This window comes from Rhinichthys klamathensis, unplaced genomic scaffold (assembly GCF_029890125.1).
Source record: "Rhinichthys klamathensis goyatoka isolate OS25496 unplaced genomic scaffold, OSU_Roscu_1.1 h1tg000314l_1, whole genome shotgun sequence".
Lineage (NCBI taxonomy): Eukaryota > Metazoa > Chordata > Actinopteri > Cypriniformes > Leuciscidae > Rhinichthys > Rhinichthys klamathensis.
Genome location: NW_026606832.1, coordinates 1125401 through 1146689, shown reverse-complemented (window position 1 = coordinate 1146689; position 21289 = coordinate 1125401). Strand labels below are relative to the sequence as shown.

The window sequence follows — 21289 nt, the reverse complement described above, 5'->3', positions numbered from 1 at the left end:
TTCAAACGTAACTATATTTTTCAATAAGGCATCAACATCTAAACCTCTGTTAATTCTCAATAAGAACTTTTGTACATGTATGAAATAAAGTCAAACTGGTTTCTAATAAGTGAAGCTGGTAATGCCGTTTTTGGGGTAATCATCCTCTGCTGAGATCTAGAGATATCTGTTCGTGTTTGATGTTCTGTTATTTTGGGATTTAATGGGTTTTGTGAGGTTACCACATTAAAGTAGAGCTTGTTCTTTAGTCGAGGATGGGCCAAAAAACATTGTTGTGCTTCATGTTGCTTTGTGTAAAAGGCACAGACTGTGTAATAGCCAATGCGATGTCTATGGTTAGTTCATTCATGCACGTGTTATTGAAAGCTAATGGTTAAATACATTAGATTTACATTTTACAGTGAAGGTGTTTGATCATAATAATTCGGGAAAAGTCTGTAAAACATTTCCTGAAAATATCTATAAAAGTATTTGTGACCCTGCCTGTGAAAACCCAGCTAAAGTTTTTTGTGAGTCGGAAAAGGGTGGCTTGCTCACTTCAGGTTGGTGGAGAGATCCTTCCTCAAGTGGAGGAGTTTAAGTATCTTGGGGTTTTGTTCACAAGTGAGGGAAGGATGGAACGGGAGATTGAGAGACGGATCGGTGCAGCTTCTGCAGTAATGCGGTCGATGTACCGGTCTGTTGTGGTGAAGAAAGAGCTGAGCCGTAAGGCAAAGCTCTCGATTTACCGGTCAATCTACGTTCCTACTCTCACCTATGGTCATGAGCTTTGGGTCATGACCGAAAGGACAAGATCCCGGATACAGGCGGCCGAAATGAGCTTTCTCCGCAGGGTGGCTGGGCGATCCCTTAGAGATAGGGTGAGAAGCTCGGTCACTCGGGAGGAGCTCAGAGTAGAGCCGCTGCTCCTCCGCATCGAGAGGGGTCAGCTGAGGTGGCTCGGGCATCTGTTCCGGATGCCTCCTGGACGCCTTCCCGGGGAGGTGTTCCGGGCACATCCCACTGGGAGGAGACCCCGGGGAAGACCTAGGACACGCTGGAGAGACTATGTCTCCCGGCTGGCCTGGGAACGCCTCGGTGTCCCCCCGGAAGAGCTGGAGGAAGTGTCCAGGGAGAGGGAAGTCTGGGCATCTCTGCTCAGACTGCTGCCCCCGCGACCCGGCCCCGGATAAGCGGAAGAAGATGGATGGATGGATGGATGTTTTCTATATAAAATCATCCTACATAATGTAAAGAGCATTCTGTGAAAATATAACCTTGATATCTTTAATATTGACTGAGTAAGACCATGTCAAAGATTTGCTTAATTATCGGCTCAGAAAATCATGTTTTTTGAGAAATTTCATTGTAAAAACGAGCTTATTTTTAAACCCGCAACAAATTTTAAACATAATTTTCCTGACTATGTGCCATATACCACATTATAGCTGAGATTCTCCCATTTTCAGTGATATAATATGATACATTTATGGGAACATTTTTAAAGTTATGTAAAACAAGTTTTTATTTATTAGATTTAGTATACAAGTATTTATTATGATGTGCATGTCCAAAAAGCGTGAAACATTGAAATGTATGGTGGGTAACATAACAGCTTGATTTACCAAGTCAGTTCAATGTAATGATTTGTATAACGTTAGTGGTATAATGAAATATCAGTAGAAAATGTCGTTAATATATAAATTAATGCATTTATAAAACATCAATAGACTATTATTGGGGGTAATAACTAGGGCTATTTTTTAACATTTGGAGTAAATCTGGGATTACACAGGAAAAGAAATGCCCTTCTTATTCATGAATGTTCTTTTCTTACAAACTGAAACACCAGACGCAAGTGCTTTGCTTTCGAAGGACATACACAACTTTTTTATTAATATATAATGCGCGTTCTTTATTTAGCCTACAAAAAAACCCTGTATATTAATATGTATGATAGGCCTATTATTTTGTTTTTGTGTATCATTGCAGAATCGTTTATGTCAGCATGCATCGAGATGCATCGGAAAAACGATTATATTCACAGCTCTAGTCATCACCATCGTTCTCCAGAAAATAATCCTCTATAAGACCGATTGTGTAATTCCACCGAAATGTATAGGCCTAGCATACAAGCTGTTTAAACAATCAGCTAACTTCTTTTCCTCGCGTTTCGTGTGTCGCCATGTCAGATAGGGAAATTATCAACAGGTATCACCAAACCCATCAATAGTTTGTTGGTGGTTTCAAAATTTGTTGTGGGTTTATAAGGTCATGATACCTGTTGTCTGACTTTTTATAACCTGTGATATTATAGAAGCATAAATTATTCTAAACATCCACAGAAAAAAAAACAATAAAAACCACAAAAGCGTCTAATAATGTAATTACAATGTGGAAAAAGAGGTTTATTTTGGAGATGGAAATATGATTCTCCGTTTAAGAAGCCTCTTCACAGACACCATGAACTCCTCCGTCTTGATTGTGTAGATTATAGGGTTAAGCATTGGAGGAAGTGCAGAGGTCAGAGAGAGATTAATGATCCTTGTGTTAGTGTCTATAATGGGCGCAAGTGCATATGTAAACGTGATGGGAGCATAAAATATAGCCACTAATATTAAATGAGCAGTACATGTTTTTGTGGCTCTTTGACGGTCTTGTGGGGTTGTAATTCTAAACAATGTTACAGCTATGCATGTATATGAAAAGATGATAAAAAATACTGGAAACCCGATAATCATTATCGGGTAAAAATCACTTATCACAGAACTTGGAAAGTTATTGCTACAGGCAGAGCGATATATAGGCCCATGATCACAGTAGAAACTCTTTATGATGACAATAACTCTGCAGAAAGAAAGTCTACTGATGAAGATTGTAGCAACAGTTACCATAAGCAGTGCCACTACCCATGTGACTCCACTTATAATAAGCATTGATCTATGAGTCACAATCATATGATACCTCAGTGGTAAACAAATGGCTATGAATCTGTCAAAAGACAGAACAGCAAGAGTTAGTGACTGTGTTGTAATAGATACAAAGACAGAGAACATATTGCACAAACACAATCCATACGAGATCAACTGATTCCCAAACAAAAATGTGTCCAGTAGCTGAGGGATTACAGCGGTACTCCCACAAATGTCTGTCAGTGATAAATTAAAGACAGCGATATATTTAGGAGTGTGAAGAGTTCGGTCTATAATGATAACAAGCATGAGGCATGAGTTTCCAAGCAAAGAAATAATGTAAACAAAAAACAAGAACATGTAATAATATCTTATGTGAGGTATACCAGAAAAACCTCTGATATAGAAATAAGATGGAATAGAAATATTCCTGTTTTCAGATAAATCTTCATTCATGGTCAGTTCACTCACTGATTCTGTATTCATCCTGTCTGGACAACAAAAAAAAAAAAAGTACATTATTCAGAGTTGTAAGAAATTCTTTCATTATGTTAACAAATACTGCAACATGGGAATCTAAGATAGATATTTTTACTCCAATTTGACCTTAAGCAATTATAATACATTATTATTTCCCATACTTAAGACTCTTAACTTGATCCCTGCAAAACAAGACTAAAAATATAAGCATATAAGATATTTCAAGCAACCAATTATATTTTAACATGGATCTTTAAACTTCAATTGCCTAATTGGACTAACATTTTGTGTATAATATGCAAGATTTCAGGATCAGTAGCTTTGATATACTCACAGAAAGGTGAAAAGCAGCACAATACAGTAAATCTAACAGGCACACATATACTGTAAAAAGACTTCCCCTGACCTTATACATATTGAACTATATAACCCTCAGATACAAACGGCAGGCCTCTCCAGTCTTATCAGTTGACCAATCATAGCAGAGAACTGGCATGATTAGTTACATCAGAAACAGTGACTAATCCACAGAGATGCAGCATGTAATTGTGAAGGGAACCCTTCACCTAAAAAAGTATAGAAGTTACAGGCACCTACAAAATCGCTGAAGGAAAGAGGAAAAACTAGAAGAGAATAGTGGTGTCAATTCACCAAATGCCAAGGTATGAAAAACTCTGATGACTTCATCCAATCTTACTCCCTTGACGTGACAGTCCCACTTTAAAGTAGCCTACTTCACATAACTTTTTCCAGCACTTCAAAGCTCAAAAGTCTGAAGTTTTGCAATGTAGGAAACTAACACTTGATAAAAAAAAAATATTTTAATTTTAAAATCTAAAAAGACATTAAATTAGCACTATAGCCAGCAGAATAGTGACCAGCAATTATTATAATAACATTTAAATGTATTTTTTCACAGATTTTTGTACTGAAGTGTATAGGAAAAGTCTCATGAAAAACAAAAAACTTTTCTTCAAATTGCGAATGAAATTAGCGAGTAATCACTGAAGGTGTCAGTCATTTTAGCACAAACTCAGAGTGTGAAAACTCAGTTTTAATCAATCAATCTGTCAAAACTGTGAATCTTTCATTTACATCATGTCTCTGCTTTGTTTGTTATAATTAGAGGATTTGTGCACATGCAGAACTTAGTAATAAACATGCTTATTAGTTATATTACTACTAGTTATATTAAACGTGCGCTATAAACTCATTTAGCGTTTTGAGAGATACTGAGCGGATTCAATTCAATTCAAATTTATTTGTATTTTGCACTAACTGTAGCTTGTTTATTGAGGATGCAGGACAACCAGCTAATAAAGTATTACAGTAATCTAGTCTCGAGGTCATGAATGCATGAACTAACTTTTCTGCATCAGAAACAGATAGCATGTTACGTAGCTTAGCTAACAGCAATGTTTCTAAGGTGGAAAAAGGCTGTTCTTGTAACATATGAAATATGATTTTCAAAAGACAAGTTGCGGTCTAGTATAATGTAGTACACGGGTCATATAATATTGCACTTGTTACTAGTATTAACCATAGGCCAGTAGGTTCGACTATGGAGGTGTAATAAAGACAAAACTGGTTAAATAATAAAGTAAATCTTTATATTTAAATGAATGACTGGAGTAATTGTTGATATTCAAAAGAAAGGAAAAACAAACAAAACAAATTGTCAGTTATTTTTGTTCAATGTAAAACCACAGTTATAGTGATTCACTTCAATTCACAATAAGTGAACAATTTCACTTGACTCTTTTGTTTGTTCAATCAGTTTGGGTTCACCCTCTAGGCTATACAGATTCCTAGAATACTACACTTTCAATATAAAATAGAACCCCATAAACATTGATAAATGTTCACAATTGAAAAGTTTGACAGTTCACTAAATCAAGTTCAAACATAAAATAAAATGTACAAAATGCAAAAACAACAGTTCAGAAGAAAACAATTCACATAGGTCAGTTCAAAAGACTCATTTGAACTGTTCAGTTCAAAAGGTTGAGTTGGAAAAGTTCACTTCAAATTCGTTAGAGGATCCGATTCAAAAGATCCGATTCAAAAGATCCGATTCAAAAGACTCAGTTCAGAAAATCCACAGTTCGTTAGAATCGCGGAAAAGTGATTCAACAGTTCCAGAGAAGATCTTTTTGCACAGAGAAACAAAATACTCTGAGCAGTCTTTCAAAAATAAAACTCAGTCCCGTTTAGGAAAAACTAGCAGGCAATCAGAACATTCCTACCCAATTCCACAGGTGTTGGATTAACTCAAATCTCGCATCAAGCATTAACGTTCATCTCGCTGGGAAGGCTCGCCATCTTAGGTCGTAATGCTGAAAAGAACGCAGTTCCAGCGTAGCACAAAAAACCTGACCTGCATGTGCAACAGGCAGCAATTAGTTCACAGCACATTAAATTCACAGCTTTTAGTTTAACAGCAGTAAATTAGATTAAATAGTAACACTTGTTATCCTGTTCAGCATTAGGGCTGCAACAAACGATTATTTTGATAATCGATTAATCTAACGATTATTAGAACGATTAATCGACTAATCGTCGATTATTTTGCAGACTAATCAGTAAGTTTGGAACGATTATTCAGCTTTTCCAATTAGTTAAAACATTGAGTTATACATATTCTAACTATAATATAAAAAAAGAAAATCACTTCAGCTTTTGAAATAGTTGTTTTAATGAACTTTGAGCCAACTAAACAGGTCATTCTCTTTAAGTTTTCAGATTTCGGTCCAACTCAAATCACACACAAATGCTCTCTAAGCATTGTTTAATAGGCCCACTGCTTTTCTTAGAACTGAAACAGAAAAAGGGACATTTACTTCAGGACACAAAGAATGGCAAAATATTAATCTGCAAACAATTATTATAATTATAAAATTACAATCTTTTTTTACATGACAATTGAGCTGACAGAGACGTTCTCATTCACCTTTTAATTTATAGTATGATAAAGTAACTGCCATGATATTCTTCCTATATCATAGGAAGGATATAACATCTCGTTTTGTAAGTATTCATGATTATTGAACAAAATACAGGCAAGTGATAAGACTAGCCTATAATAATACCTAATATACTAATAGTGTTACAATAATAAAAACAGCCCTGACTCCTAAGCTCGATCAAGCTTTATTCTATGCAAAATAAGTCATCACATTACTGTAATTATATTACTATTGATAATATTATTACTATTATTAGTAGTATTGCATTCTCTAATAAAGAGAGATTTACCGCTGGTTAGTAAGCTCCAGCTGGAGAACACTCACTTCTCACCGGCTCCTCTTTTGCCGGGATGTTTCCTCTTGCACTCCAACATGCATGTTGTGCTTTTTCACGGGAGAAAAGCAAGTTCCGCCTTGCATGTATTGCACACGACAGCATTATTGATTTGAAGTTTTGTGAAACTTTCCCAAACCTAAACCTTGCTAGTTCGGATTCGTTTGCACTGTCATAATTCGCGCTGTTTTCTCTTCTACCGCAATAGCATTGGTAAGGGCTGCACTACACTCTAGCGCTACAGCGCCGTAGCGGTCAAATCGCGATATTGCAGGCCCTTACATTAGGTCACGTGAGATCAAACGACTACTCGACAACAAAGATATTTGTCGACAAATTTTTATTGTCGACGTTGTCGACAACGTCGACTAATCGTTGCAGCCCTATTCAGCATATAACAGCTACATGTCCATCGAAATTCGACAGCTTAGATAACATTATGCAACTTAAACATCATAAAATCACTCGTTCAATAACGAACATGAACATCACAAACTCATATACACATATTTTAAACATTACATCACTTTTTGCTCGTTAAACATCAGATCTTATCAGCATTTCATACTGACGAAAAAAATACGTTTTCACTCTCTCTCTCAATTTAACACATCAATACACAATTAATCACATTTATGAAAGTTTACACATTTCAAAATGTGTACTCACCAAATCCAAAGAAAATAGATCATATAAATGTCTCCTATTCAGTCCTCTCTGACGATTTTAACTTGTACACAAAGTTATGCTGCTGCTCGTCTCACAGTCACGCAGAGAAAAAAAAATGGATTCGCCCATACAGCACTAACGTGGTGGGGCGGGACTTCAACATAAACCTCACGTAATTGGACAAATCAATAAAATGTCAATCATCACACTGACATGCATTTCTTTTTGATTTTATATTTTTTCTTACACTTTTTTACTAATTCTGATTAGTTTATTATTTTAACAATTCTCTAATTAATTCCTTTTTATAATTCATTAGCAAAATTATACAGGGTTACATTCTCCCCTCTTAAAGGTAAGCAAGTCTCTTTGCGTTTTGTCCTTTACTTGACCCTTCAGTAACTTTTAGGCAGCACTAAGTCAGTTTTAGGTAAATCAGCAAGATTCATTGAATTAACGACTGCCTCACTCAATGACTGGAACAAGTTTTGGACTACTGAGGTAAGGGGATTACCCAACTGTGGGTAATGGAATTTCTTTGGAGGTTTTGGGACCCTGTTTGATCTTCTTAGGTTTTGATCTGCACTTGATCTTGCATATGCATTAACTTGTTCTGTTTCTTCTTCCAGATCATGAGCATCCGGGGACATATCTTTTTCCTCCTCATCACCAGCTGGATCGGATGATGGTAAGTATCCTCCTTCAATTCCATTTCCTGTTGGTACAGTTTCTGGTACTTCAGGATCTGTAGGTTCATACATTTCTGTCACCTCTCCTAAACTCTCATCCAATGGAAGAATGTAAGCTGGACCGTTCACAGGCTGGGGTAATTCTGTTTCATGAGGTAAATCAGGTTCCTGAGGTAAGTCAGATCTCAGAGGCAAGTCTTTTTCTTTTCCATCAGCCACTTTTGACTTTGTGGTGTCATATGCATAGGTAATCTTTGTTTTTCCAGTAGGAATTCTACTGAATATGCAAATTTCATCCTCTGAATCCGATTGTTCCTCATTTAACAGTTCTCTCTGTCTTTGGCTTCGTGTCTTAGGCTTGGAGATGTTTACTTGATCAGGAACACTCTCCTCAGAAACACTCTCCTCAGAAGAAGTAAGGAAACCACAAGGTAATAGTAGATCCCTGTGCAACACTCGTAGAGGAACATCCTTATCTTGTGGACGAACTTTATAAACTGGCAGGTCTCCTACTCGTTCCACTACTATATGGATAGTAGATTCCCACTTGTCTGCGAGTTTATGTTTTCCCCTGATTCGGACGTTCCTCACTAGAACTTTATCTCCCACTTCAAGAGTTGACTCTTTCACTCGTTTGTCGAATCTGTTTTTATTCCTCATTGCAGACTTTGAAGCGTTTTGAGTGGCAATTCGGTAACTCTCTTCAAGTCGGGCTTTGAGACTTTGGACATATTTGGAATGTGACTCATGGACAGGTTTTTCCACGGGCAGCCCAAAGGCTAAATCCACCGGTAGTCTGGGTCGCCTCCCAAACATGAGCTCATAGGGCGTGAATCCCGTTGTCTCATTTTTCGTGCAATTGTAGGCATGCACTAACGGTTTCACAAAGTCATGCCAATGCGACTTATCCTGTTCCTTCAAGGTACCCAACATGTTTAGAAGCGTCCTATTGAAGCGCTCTACGGGATTACCGCGAGGATGATAGGGAGTTGTCCGTACTTTGTGAATTTTTGCCATCTCGCAAAGCTCTTTGATAAGTTTAGATTCAAAGTCGGCTCCTTGATCGCTTAGTATCCTCTCCGGGAAACCGTAGTGGACAATGAATCCATCCCAGAGGCACTTAGCCACAGTCTGGCTTTCTGGTTGTTGGTGGGTATGGCAACTGCATACTTGGTGTAATGATCCGTCATGACAAGTACATTCTGGACATTACTTCGGTCTGGCTCAATGGAAAGAAAGTCTATACAGAGCAACTCAAGGGCCCGTGTAACCTGGATGTTGACCAAGGGGGCAGATTTCTCTGGCAAAGCTTTCCGCTTCACGCACCGTTCGCAGGTCTTAACCTTCCTCTCAACATCAGCACTCATCTTTGGCCAATAAAAGCGAGAACGGACAAGGTCGAGAGTGCGATCTACTCCCATGTGGCCCATCTGATCGTGCAGGCTCTCCAGCACCATTGCACGGAACTTAACAGGTAACACCAACTGGTAAGTTGTTTGATGGTCCAACTGTCGTCGTCTGTACAGAACTCCATCCCTCAATTCCAAGCGGTTCCACTCCCTCAACAACAAGGAAAAGTCTGGACATTCATACCTCACCGTCCGGCATGGCATCTGGCCTTCTTCTAAGTGGCTAATGACTTGGTTCAGGACAACATCTTCCCTTTGTTCACGTTGCAGGTCTATACCAGTTAAACAGGGGACTGCAGACTCATCTTCAGTCAGGTCTTGAGCAAAACAATTAGGAATAACCTCCTGTTCCATTGCCAAGGACTCCACTAGAGCAACAGAAGTTCCACATCCTTGCTGAACCAGATGCTTGTCCCACACAGCTTGTACAACAGCACAGTCCATGACAACACATTTATCTCCACCCAGATGCTTGTCGGCGAATTGCTGTATCCGTTCCAGTTCCTTTTGTGATACCATGTCATTGATCAGCTCACCATGGGGACGTCTTGATAATCCATCAGCATCTTGGTTTTGCTTTCCTGCTCTATAGGTCAGATCGAAGGAGAATGTGGCTAATGCTGATAGCCAACGATAACTTATGGCATCAAGCTTCGCGGAAGTTAGAATGTAAGTAAGTGGATTACTGTCGGTTATGACAGAGAAGTGATTGCCATACAAGTAGTCAGAGAATTTCTCGGTCACTGCCCACTTTAAAGCAAGAAACTCCAACTTATGGGCAGGGTATCGAGACTCACTTCTAGAAAGACCTCTACTGGCGAAAGCTATGGCTTTTTTTTCTCCATCTTGCTCCTGATATAACGCAGCGCCAAGGCCTATGGTGCTCGCGTCTGTGTGTAGGATGTAAGGTAAGGTCGGGTCTGCAAAACCAAGCACAGGAGCACTGGTAAGTTTGGAGATAATGGTGTTGAATGCTTCATCACAAGCCGTTGTCCATCGGCTCCCAAATGACTCTTTTGGGTTAAAATAGCTTCCTTTCAGCTCACTGTTCATGGTCTTACGATTCAGTGGGGCATAACCAGCAGTTAATTCATTTAGGGGTTTCACTATCTTGGAATAATCGCGGATGAACCGTCGATAGTATCCCGAAAATCCCAAGAATGATCTTAGCTCTTTTAAGTTCTTTGGTTTTGGCCAGGTCTTAAGAGCACTGATCTTTTCAGGATCCGTCGAGACTCCTGTCTCCGATATGATATGGCCTAGGTACCGGACTGAAGTCTGGAAGAATTTGCATTTTTCTGGGGATAATTTCAACCCATACTCTCTTAGTCTTCGCAGTACTTTTAGAAGCCGTTCTTCATGTTCCTCAGGGGTCTGGGAAAACACTATTAAATCATCAAGGAACACCAAGACCTCGGTGAGATGTAGATCCTCCATGCACCTTTCCATCAAGCGTTGGAAGGTACTTGGTGCATTGGTAATTCCTTGAGGCATCCGATTAAATTCCCAAAATCCTAAGGGACAAGAGAAAGCGGTTTTGTATTTGTCAGACTCCTCCATTTCTATCTGGTAATAACCAGACTTCAAGTCCAGAACTGAGAACCATCGAGAACCCGTTAAGGCAGAGAAAGACTCTTCGAGGTTAGGCAAAGCATAGGAATCTTTCACAGTTTGTGAATTTAGCTTCCTGTAGTCCACACATAGTCTCACGTCGCCATTCTTCTTTCGTACGACTACGATTGGGGACGCAAACGGAGACTCAGATTCCCGGATCACTCCTGACTCTTTTAACTCTTGCAAATGCCGTCTGACAGCAGCCAGGTCATGAGGGTGGATAGGGCGTGCCCTTTGCTTACAAGGGGTTTCGTCAAACAGCTTGATGTGATGCTTGACCTTGGATGTTCGACCAAAATCAAGGTCATGTTGCGCAAAGACATCAGACATATCACTGAGCTTCTTACTGATTCTATCCTTCCACTCTTTGGGCAACGGTGAGTCCCCAAAGTCAAAGGTAATCCCTGCTTCGGAACAGCTTTGACCAGCAGGTACAGATCCCACCTTGCGTTCTTGAGGGATGATACTCTCGATGGCATGCACTTCAGCAACCACAGCATTTGGCTGCAGTACTACATCCCGATGCGACTCATTCCGTAGCTGGACAGTCAACTTTTGCGTGGGGAATGGTGGCGCTTGAACTACACCTCTTGAAAAAAGAATACCTCCAGGGAGGAAGGAGTTTGATGGGGGCTCCAGAAGAACACATTCTTTAGTGGATAAGCAATTCACATTTGTTTTTCCACAGAGAGCAACGGTCTGCTGTGCTGGAATCACTACGGGCTCCTTGCTTTGTAGTCTCACCAATCCAAGGCATCCATTGGCATTCTGTTTATGCCGTAATTGCAGAGTTTTGAGCACAGCACTGTACCCGTATCGTGGAGAATGGTGTTCAAGGATATTCAAGTTAGAACATTCAGCATACAAAGAATCAAGCGTATTCATCCCGATTAAGACTTGAGATTGTTTTTCTGGTTTGAAGTCAGGAACGACTAGTGCCAGTGTGGAAATTTCAACCTCAGATCCGACCATGTCCTCTGGAAAAGTTATTGGAATTTCGACATATCCTTTGTATGGAACTGGCTGACCATTTGCTCCACTGACCTCAAGCAGAAGATTCAGGGGCTTGATGGGATGATTAATCAAGCAAGCTTGGTAAACGGACCAAGGAACTGTGGTCACCTGCGACCCTGTGTCAAGTAAGCAATGACATTCAGTTCCTGAGATTTTTACTTGCGCTGTACACTTGGATCCGACCAGACGCTGAATACGGAATTTGTGGTGTGGGCCTGAATTTATTCTGGGGGGACAACTTTTAAGTTCACTAGCTCCAGTTTGTCCCGCAACTGGAACTGTTAGGCGTTTAAAGAAGCTGCACCAACGTGACTGTTCTCTTGATCCCACTCTTGTTGCTTCAACCGCAGTTCGTTCCTTTTCTTTTCAACTAGCCTGGGGTTCGGAGAATTTTCGCAGGTAACAGAGATGTGGCCATCTTCACCACATCTGAAACAGTAACCAGGGCGTGGTCTGGATTTCGTGACAGGACCACCGGTTGACTTAGACGGTTGTTTAGCAATAAACTCAGGAGTGCTAGGAGAGGGTGAAGTCTTATGCTTGGGTTTGACAGTCTTTCTGGACTTCGGGAGGGTCAGTGAAGTTAACTGTTCCTTTAGCTCAGCAATTTGCTTCTTCAATTCAGCGGTCTCAGACAACAACTTTGACTCATGAGGAAGTTTGTTTGAAATGGCAGCATCTTGGCTATAAGCATGAGCAGATCTAGGGGATGGCTGCGGTTTCTGCTTAGAAGCACTGATGTGGGTTCTCATGCGCAACCATTTCTGTGCACTCTTGTCTTCTCTGGTTCTAAGGGAACGCAGTAAGTCTTGGAAATCGATAGGGTCATCTCTACGAGTTTCGAGACGAAGCTCAGAAATAAGGATGTCATCCCAGCAGCCTCTGCAAAACTGCCGTAGGAGATGATGGTTGGCCTCAGACGATTTAATCCCACCTCCTCTGACTGCCTTGCTCAAAGCAACTTGAAGCCTTTGGAGATAGCTAGATGCTTTCTCTCCATCATTCTGAAATGTGTTCATGAATTTTGAGAACAACTCATCACCATCATCGATCGCACCATAAGCTGCATCAAGCACATTAAGGTAAGCTCTGGGAGAAACACGGGGCCCTAAAGACTTGACAATATCAGTGGCAGGAGGTAAGAGACTCTCCATAATTCTCCTTACCCTTTGTAAGTCAGACACAGAAGGGTCATCAAAGAGTAATTCAACATTACAACGCCAAGTGTCGTAATCAGATTCATGATTGGGCTGGGGAATTCTCCCTGAAAAAGGACGGAGCCTAACTACAGCAGTGGATGGAATTGCTGCAGCGACTTCACTCTTTACTATATGCTCCACAATAACTTTCTGCACCTCGGCAGGATTGAGCTGAACGTGACTCATGGTGCCTGACAGCTGTTTTTCAGACCTTGGTAAGTCATCTTGATCAAATGTTGGCTCATTGTGAATGGAACAAGGACTCTGGACATTCCTCTTGGATGCATTCTGCTCTTTAATGGAATTGAGCTCATCAAGCGCAGGCTCATCTGCATCGACCTCATCTGGAATTAAGGAGCTTGAGATCTGCGAGAGTTCCTCTCGTAGCAAAGCATTGAAGGATTTTCCACTTTGCTTAGCAATGGTTTTCAGGGTGGATAAGTAAGAGGTTGTGGCACCAAAACTCTCCTCACAAGAGTAGACACTGCTCAGGGCTCTTATCTGGTAAGTTAAGCTTGGGTCGTCTTTATCTGTGTAGTTAAGAGGTAGCAAGTGACTTATTGATTCAATAGCTGATCCAAAGTTGTACTCTACAATGGTGTGGTCATGATACTTGGACTCAGGATCGTTAATGGGAAGGACTCTTGCGATGGTACCATGACGTTTTAGAAGATCAAGGACCTCTTCATCCTCAAGAGTGTTAATTGGCCCACTAACTAGAAGAGCATTTAAAATTTTGACACTTTCCTTCTGTACTATTTCCATGTTTTCAAAGTCAATTTACTTGCCACACTAATAAACTGATTTGAATGTCTCTTTTGTCGATTTTTCTTTTTGGATGTAAAGTATAAATAAAGCTATTAATTACACCTCCTGGCTGGCTCGCCACTTAGTATGTAGTACACGGGTCATATAATATTGCACTTGTTACTAGTATTAACCATAGGCCAGTAGGTTCGACTATGGAGGTGTAATAAAGACAAAACTGGTTAAATAATAAAGTAAATCTTTATATTTAAATGAATGACTGGAGTAATTGTTGATATTCAAAAGAAAGGAAAAACAAACAAAACAAATTGTCAGTTATTTTTGTTCAATGTAAAACCACAGTTATAGTGATTCACTTCAATTCACAATAAGTGAACAATTTCACTTGACTCTTTTGTTTGTTCAATCAGTTTGGGTTCACCCTCTAGGCTATACAGATTCCTAGAATACTACACTTTCAATATAAAATAGAACCCCATAAACATTGATAAATGTTCACAATTGAAAAGTTTGACAGTTCACTAAATCAAGTTCAAACATAAAATAAAATGTACAAAATGCAAAAACAACAGTTCAGAAGAAAACAATTCACATAGGTCAGTTCAAAAGACTCATTTGAACTGTTCAGTTCAAAAGGTTGAGTTGGAAAAGTTCACTTCAAATTCGTTAGAGGATCCGATTCAAAAGATCCGATTCAAAAGATCCGATTCAAAAGATCCAGTTCAGAAAATCCACAGTTCGTTAGAATCGCGGAAAAGTGATTCAACAGTTCCAGAGAAGATCTTTTTGCACAGAGAAACAAAATACTCTGAGCAGTCTTTCAAAAATAAAACTCAGTCCCGTTTAGGAAAAACTAGCAGGCAATCAGAACATTCCTACCCAATTCCACAGGTGTTGGATTAACTCAAATCTCGCATCAAGCATTAACGTTCATCTCGCTGGGAAGGCTCGCCATCTTAGGTCGTAATGCTGAAAAGAACGCAGTTCCAGCGTAGCACAAAAAACCTGACCTGCATGTGCAACAGGCAGCAATTAGTTCACAGCACATTAAATTCACAGCTTTTAGTTTAACAGCAGTAAATTAGATTAAATAGTAACACTTGTTATCCTGTTCAGCATATAACAGCTACATGTCCATCGAAATTCGACAGCTTAGATAACATTATGCAACTTAAACATCATAAAATCACTCGTTCAATAACGAACATGAACATCACAAACTCATATACACATATTTTAAACATTACATCACTTTTTGCTCGTTAAACATCAGATCTTATCAGCATTTCATACTGACGAAAAAAATACGTTTTCACTCTCTCTCTCAATTTAACACATCAATACACAATTAATCACATTTATGAAAGTTTACACATTTCAAAATGTGTACTCACCAAATCCAAAGAAAATAGATCATATAAATGTCTCCTATTCAGTCCTCTCTGACGATTTTAACTTGTACACAAAGTTATGCTGCTGCTCGTCTCACAGTCACGCAGAGAAAAAAAAATGGATTCGCCCATACAGCACTAACGTGGTGGGGCGGGACTTCAACATAAACCTCACGTAATTGGACAAATCAATAAAATGTCAATCATCACACTGACATGCATTTCTTTTTGATTTTATATTTTTTCTTACACTTTTTTACTAATTCTGATTAGTTTATTATTTTAACAATTCTCTAATTAATTCCTTTTTATAATTCATTAGCAAAATTATACAGGGTTACAATAACACCCAGGTCTTTTACTGTAGTGGATAAAGTAACAGGACATCCTTCTAAATTAAAGTTGTATTGTAAGAGGTTTTGTGGGTATTTTTTGGAGTAATACCTCCGTTGTACCTGAATTTAATAGCAGGTAACTACACGTCATCCAGCATTTGATATCTTTAAGACACTCTGTCAATTTAGATGAGTTAGTGTTTTCATCTGGTCATGATGAAATAATTGAGTGTCATCAGCATAACAGTGGAAACAGAACAGTTTTTTGTAGTCGATCCAAGAGTATTTTATGATCTATAGTGTCGAACGCAGCGTTAAAGGAGAACTCCGGCGCAAAATGAACCTTTGGTCTAATTACACATTGTTACCTAGTCAACCGTTATCTGAGATTTGTTTTCATGATTATCGAATGTAAATAGTTTTCTCTCTAAAAACAGTTTAGCCTATAAAGCTAGTATAACGGTAGTATATTGGGCATAGATCAATGACAAATAAAAATCGCTTGTTAATGCCACTAACAAGGCTCAAAATAGCCCCACACTACCACGGTAGCATAATGAGGGTCCCTACCTTCAAACCGAAGCATTGAGAACTTTGTCAGTGTCCAGACAGTTTAATAAGAAGATATTTTAAACATACAGTCAACTTCGTGTAAACAGGCAGAAGCCATCTTTGAAATACAGCCTTTACCAGTCGATCTACGAACGCCGATCCAAGCCTGCTGTTCGCGCTCACCTTATCATTCTCACCAGCGCACTTGGATCGGCGTTCGTAGATCGACTGGTAAAGGCTGTATTTCAAAGATGGCTTCTGCCTGTATACACGAAGTTGACTGTATGTTTAAAATATCTTCTTATTAAACTGTCTGTACACTTACAAAGTTCTCAATGCTTCGGTTTGAAGGTAGGGACCCTCATTATGCTACCGTGTTAGTGTGGGTCTATTTTCAGCCTTGTTAGTGGTATTAACAAGCGATTTTTATTTGTCATTACACTATGCCCAATATACTAGCGTTATACTAGCTTTATAGGCTAAACTGTTTTTAGAGATAAAACTATTTACATTCGATAATCATGAAAACAAATCTCAGATAACGGTTGACTAGGTAACAATGTGTAATTAGACCAAAGGTTCATTTTGCGCCGGAGTTCTCCTTTAAGATCGAGTAGAACTAGTATTGAGATACAGCCTTGGTCAGAAGCTAAAAGTAAATCATTTGTAATTTTAACTAGCGCAGTTTCTGTGCTATGATGCGGTCTGAATCCTGACTGAAATTTTTCATAGATATCATTATCTTGCAAGAAAGAGCACAATTGAGCGGACACAACTTTTTCTAGTATTTTAGACATAAATGGAAGATTTGAAATGGGTCTGTAATTTGCTAGGTTATTTGGATCTAATTGTGGTTTCTTAATGAGAGGTTTAATTACTGCCAGCTTGAATATTCTTGGAACATGACCTAAAAATAAAGACGAGTTAATAATATTGAGAAGAGGCTCTTCCACTACAGGTAACACTTCTTTCAGTAGTTTAGTGGGTATTGGATCTAATAAACATGTTGTTGGTTTAGATGCAATGATAAGTTTATTTAGCTCTTCCTGTCCTATAGTTGTAAAGCGGTGTAGTTGTTCTTGAGGGGCGATAATTGAGGCTGAATTAAAAGACACCATAAAAGACTGTACATTTAAAATTGTGTTTCTGATGCTTTCTATTTTCTCAGTGAAGAAATTCATAAAATCATTACTACTATACTGTAACGGAATATTTTGCTCTGGTGATGTCTGTTTATTTTTTAGTCTAGCCACGGTGTTAAATAAAAACCTTGGATTATTTTGGTTATTTTCTATTAGTTTGCGGAGATGCTCAGCCCTGGCTGCTTTTAGAGCCTTTTTATAACGTTACATACTGTTTTTCCACGCGATTCTAAAGACCTCTAAATTAGTTTGTTTCCATTTAACCTCTAAGTTACGAGTTTCTCTCTTGATAACATGCGTAGCTCTGTTGTACCATGGTGCTTTAGTTTTCTCTCTAACCTTTTTTAATCTAATTGGTGCAACAATTTCTAATGTACTAGAGAAAATGGTGCTCAAACTGCTAGTCATTTCCTCTAGTTCATCTGTTTGTTTGGGTTCACTGAGCAGCTGAGATAGATCAGGTAAGCTATTTGAGAATAATAAATAGCTTACGGCCTGTGAAAACTTCCTTAAGTTCTTCTGCCAAAAAATTTATGTAATAAATAGCTTAAATTGCATACGTAGTATGCAAGTTACATAGTAACTTGCATACTACGTACTGCTGAAATTTGTCATGTTGCACCACGTTATCGACCAGGCAGAACAATCCTTCCAACCACTATAGATAGCTATAGTGGTTGGAAGGATTGTTCTGCCTGGTCGATAACGTGGTGCAACATGACAAATTTCAGCAGTACGTAGTATGCAAGTTACTATGTAATGATCAGTGACATCACTTTGCGGTATAATATCTATATCGGTTGGATTGGTTCCATATGATATAATTAAATCTAGTGTATGATTTAGACGATGAGTGGGACCACTGACGTAAACTCCCCAAAGGAGTTTAATAAATCTGCAAATGCAGCCCCTAACGCATCATTTGTGTTATCTACGTGTATGTTAAAATCTCCAACAATTATTGCTTTATTGACATTGGAATATTCCTCGTTGCTGCAGCATCGACACAATTTTAAAGCACGCTACAATCAAACCACACATCAGGAAACAGACTGCAATGAAGTGAAGATGGCGTTACTAAAGATGGCGTTTCCACCGCAATTGCCCGGAACAATTTGTCCCAGGAACTTTTTTCCCAGGAACTTTTTTTGCCCCAGACCGGTAGCTTTCTGCGTTTACATCGCGGTCTAAAGTACCGGGTAAACTGCGCGCGACTGCTCATTGCTTGCTTGTGACGGACAGTAGACTGTAAAAGACAGTAATCAGTTTTGAGCGCCACATTTATAATAAATATGGAAGAGATTCACACTGTGCTGCAGTTGTTTGAGATGTATTGGTTTACTAACCAGGTAATTAACAAAACGGCAGAAAAGAGACGAGCACTGATACTAAAGCGTGTTCAGAAAGCTCGTAATGCTAACGTTAGATCTAAAATTAGACAGCGTATGTTATCAGCTATTGCGGACATTGACCGTGAGAAGGCTGGGACGAACGCGCAGAAAATTTCTCTTCCGCAAATACGCTTAATAAAGCCTGAATCTCGTCGTCGGTCCAGCTGCCTTTTTTATTTTTATTAAATTCCATATTTGCAGACAGACAACTCTTACTGCATGGAACTTCATTACTGCATGAAGCCACGAACTGCAATAGATTCTAAAAATTCCGGTTAAAATAAAATGCTGCGCGGAGTTATCCAATCATAATGCGGCGTGAACACAACCAATCAGCATGTTCAGCGCACAAGCCCCACCCGCGAAAGTTCCTGAACTTTGAAAAAGTACTACCTCGCGAGCAGGGACTTTCGGAGGGGGAAATATCTACCCGGAACTTCATTTAGACCCTGGTTCCTGCGGTGTAAACACACCGAGTACCAGGCCAAAGTTCCTAGTTCCTGGGTAAAGTTCCTGCGGTGGAAACGCGGCTTAAATGTAAGATCGATCTCAAACAAGACATTCACAATTAATGAACATATTCTATCTCTTGGGCTTGACTTTTTATTTATGACTGAGACGTGGCTAAATGCCGGTGAACTTGGTCCACTCACTGAAGTTTGTCCTAAAGACTTTACATTTTTTAATACAATGCGGTCAGCCGGTCGTGGTGGGGGCCTAGCTACTATTTATAGAGATAAATTTAAATGCCGTCTATCTGCCACAGAACTGTTTTCCAGTTTTGAGGCACAGCTATTTAAGAAGGATGGCTGTAATTCAATTTTATTAGTTTACAGACCCCCAAAGTATAATAAGGATTTTATAAGTGAATTTTCCGATTTTTTATCTTCTGTTGTGCCAAATGCAGATAGGATTTTGATACTGGGGGATTTTAATATACATGTTTGTTGTCCTTCCAAACCTATGGTTAAAGAATTCTTGCAAACTATTGACACTTTTAATCTTACACAGTCTGTTCTTGGTCCTACTCATAAACAAGGGCACACACTTGATTTGATCTTATCATATGGCTTTTCAGTCAGCAACAGTTATCAAAGAATTTTTCCTGTCTGATCATAAGATTATTTCTTTTAATATAGATGTTCCTAGTCCGGAACCACCTTATGTGCCGGTAGCCCGGTTTGCTCGTTCTTTTAACTCATCCACATCTGAAAAATTCCTGGATGCCTATATAAGTTCCCCAAAAACTCATGAAATTGAGCCAAACTGTCTTGGAGCAAAGCCAGATGAGTTAGTAAATATATTCAATATGTTATGTTCAAATATACTGGACGTTGTTGTCCCGTTTAAATTGAAGAGAACTAGAAGTTGTGCTCACCCTTGGTTTAATGATGATACTAGGGTTATTAGACAGAAATGGAGAAAAGCAGAAAGGAAGTGGAAGAGGGACAAACTACAAATATCTTATGAATGTGTTAGAGACTGTATGATTCAATATCAAAAAGTTGTTAATTTTGCAAAAGCAAAATACTTTTCAGAGCTCATCGCTAAAAATGCACACAGCCCAAAAATACCATTTAATTCTATAAATAATGTGCTGAATCCGATTTCTAATTTATATCCTGATCCCTCTCCTACGGCCTGTGAAAACTTCCTTAAGTTCTTCTGCCAAAAAATGTATGTTATAAGATCATGCTTTTAGGACTCTTCTTTGGACCTACCTCAGTCTACATCGTCACAGATTTGAACAAATTTATCAGAGTTTTCTCCAGTGTCTCATAGTCATTTGCAACACATTTTTCGACAAATGAAGTTCACCTTTTGCTCACTGGATGTTGTTTATTCTCGTCTTATATCAGATATACTTGATTCTATTAGTCCTAGCCTATTGTCAATAATCAATAGTAGTTTAGTCAGTGGGATAGTTCCATCTTATTTTAAACATGCCATTGTGCAGCCGCTGCTCAAAAAGCCAAACTTGGATCCAACAGCTTTGAATAACTATCGGCCCATCTCTAAATTACCATTTTTATCAAAAGTTTTGGAGAAGGTTGTGTTTAATCAGCTTTCTTCCTACTTACAGGAAAATAGTGTTTTGGATAAATATCAGTCTGGTTTCAGATCATAACACAGTACAGAGTCTGCACTGCTTAAAGTTTTAAATGACTTATTTCTGATTGTCGACTCTGGTAAATGTGCTGTTTTAATTCTGCTGGATCTTAGCGCGGCATTTGACACTCTCGATCATGGTATTCTTTTAATTCGTTTACAGCAAATCGGAATCCAAGGTTGTGTTTTGAATTGGTTTGCTTCATATTTTAAGGATCGAACCTTCTCAGTAGAGACAGGCAATTATTTATCACCTCGTGCACCAGTTTCATATGGGGTTCCGCAGGGCTCGATCCTGGGTCCTGTTTTATTTTCCTTATACATGCTTCCGCTGTA

At 39.0% G+C, this 21289-nt stretch overlaps 1 protein-coding gene across 1 annotated transcript; it reads right to left on the bottom strand.

The window, feature by feature from the left end:
- Positions 1-2136: 2136 nt before the first annotated feature.
- or42b1 (odorant receptor, family 42, subfamily B, member 1) lies at positions 2137-3367 on the bottom strand. Its single transcript, XM_056271288.1, has one exon. It carries the CDS (start codon positions 3345-3347, stop codon positions 2388-2390), a length of 960 nt encoding a protein of 319 aa, XP_056127263.1. The 5' UTR covers positions 3348-3367; the 3' UTR covers positions 2137-2387.
- Between the last annotated feature and the right edge of the window lie 17922 nt (positions 3368-21289).

What these genes read in the sequence shown, in the direction of transcription:
- or42b1 (XM_056271288.1), bottom strand. Translation starts at nt 3,347, where the DNA reads ATGAATGAAGATTTATCTGAAAACAGGAATATTTCTATTCCATCTTAT.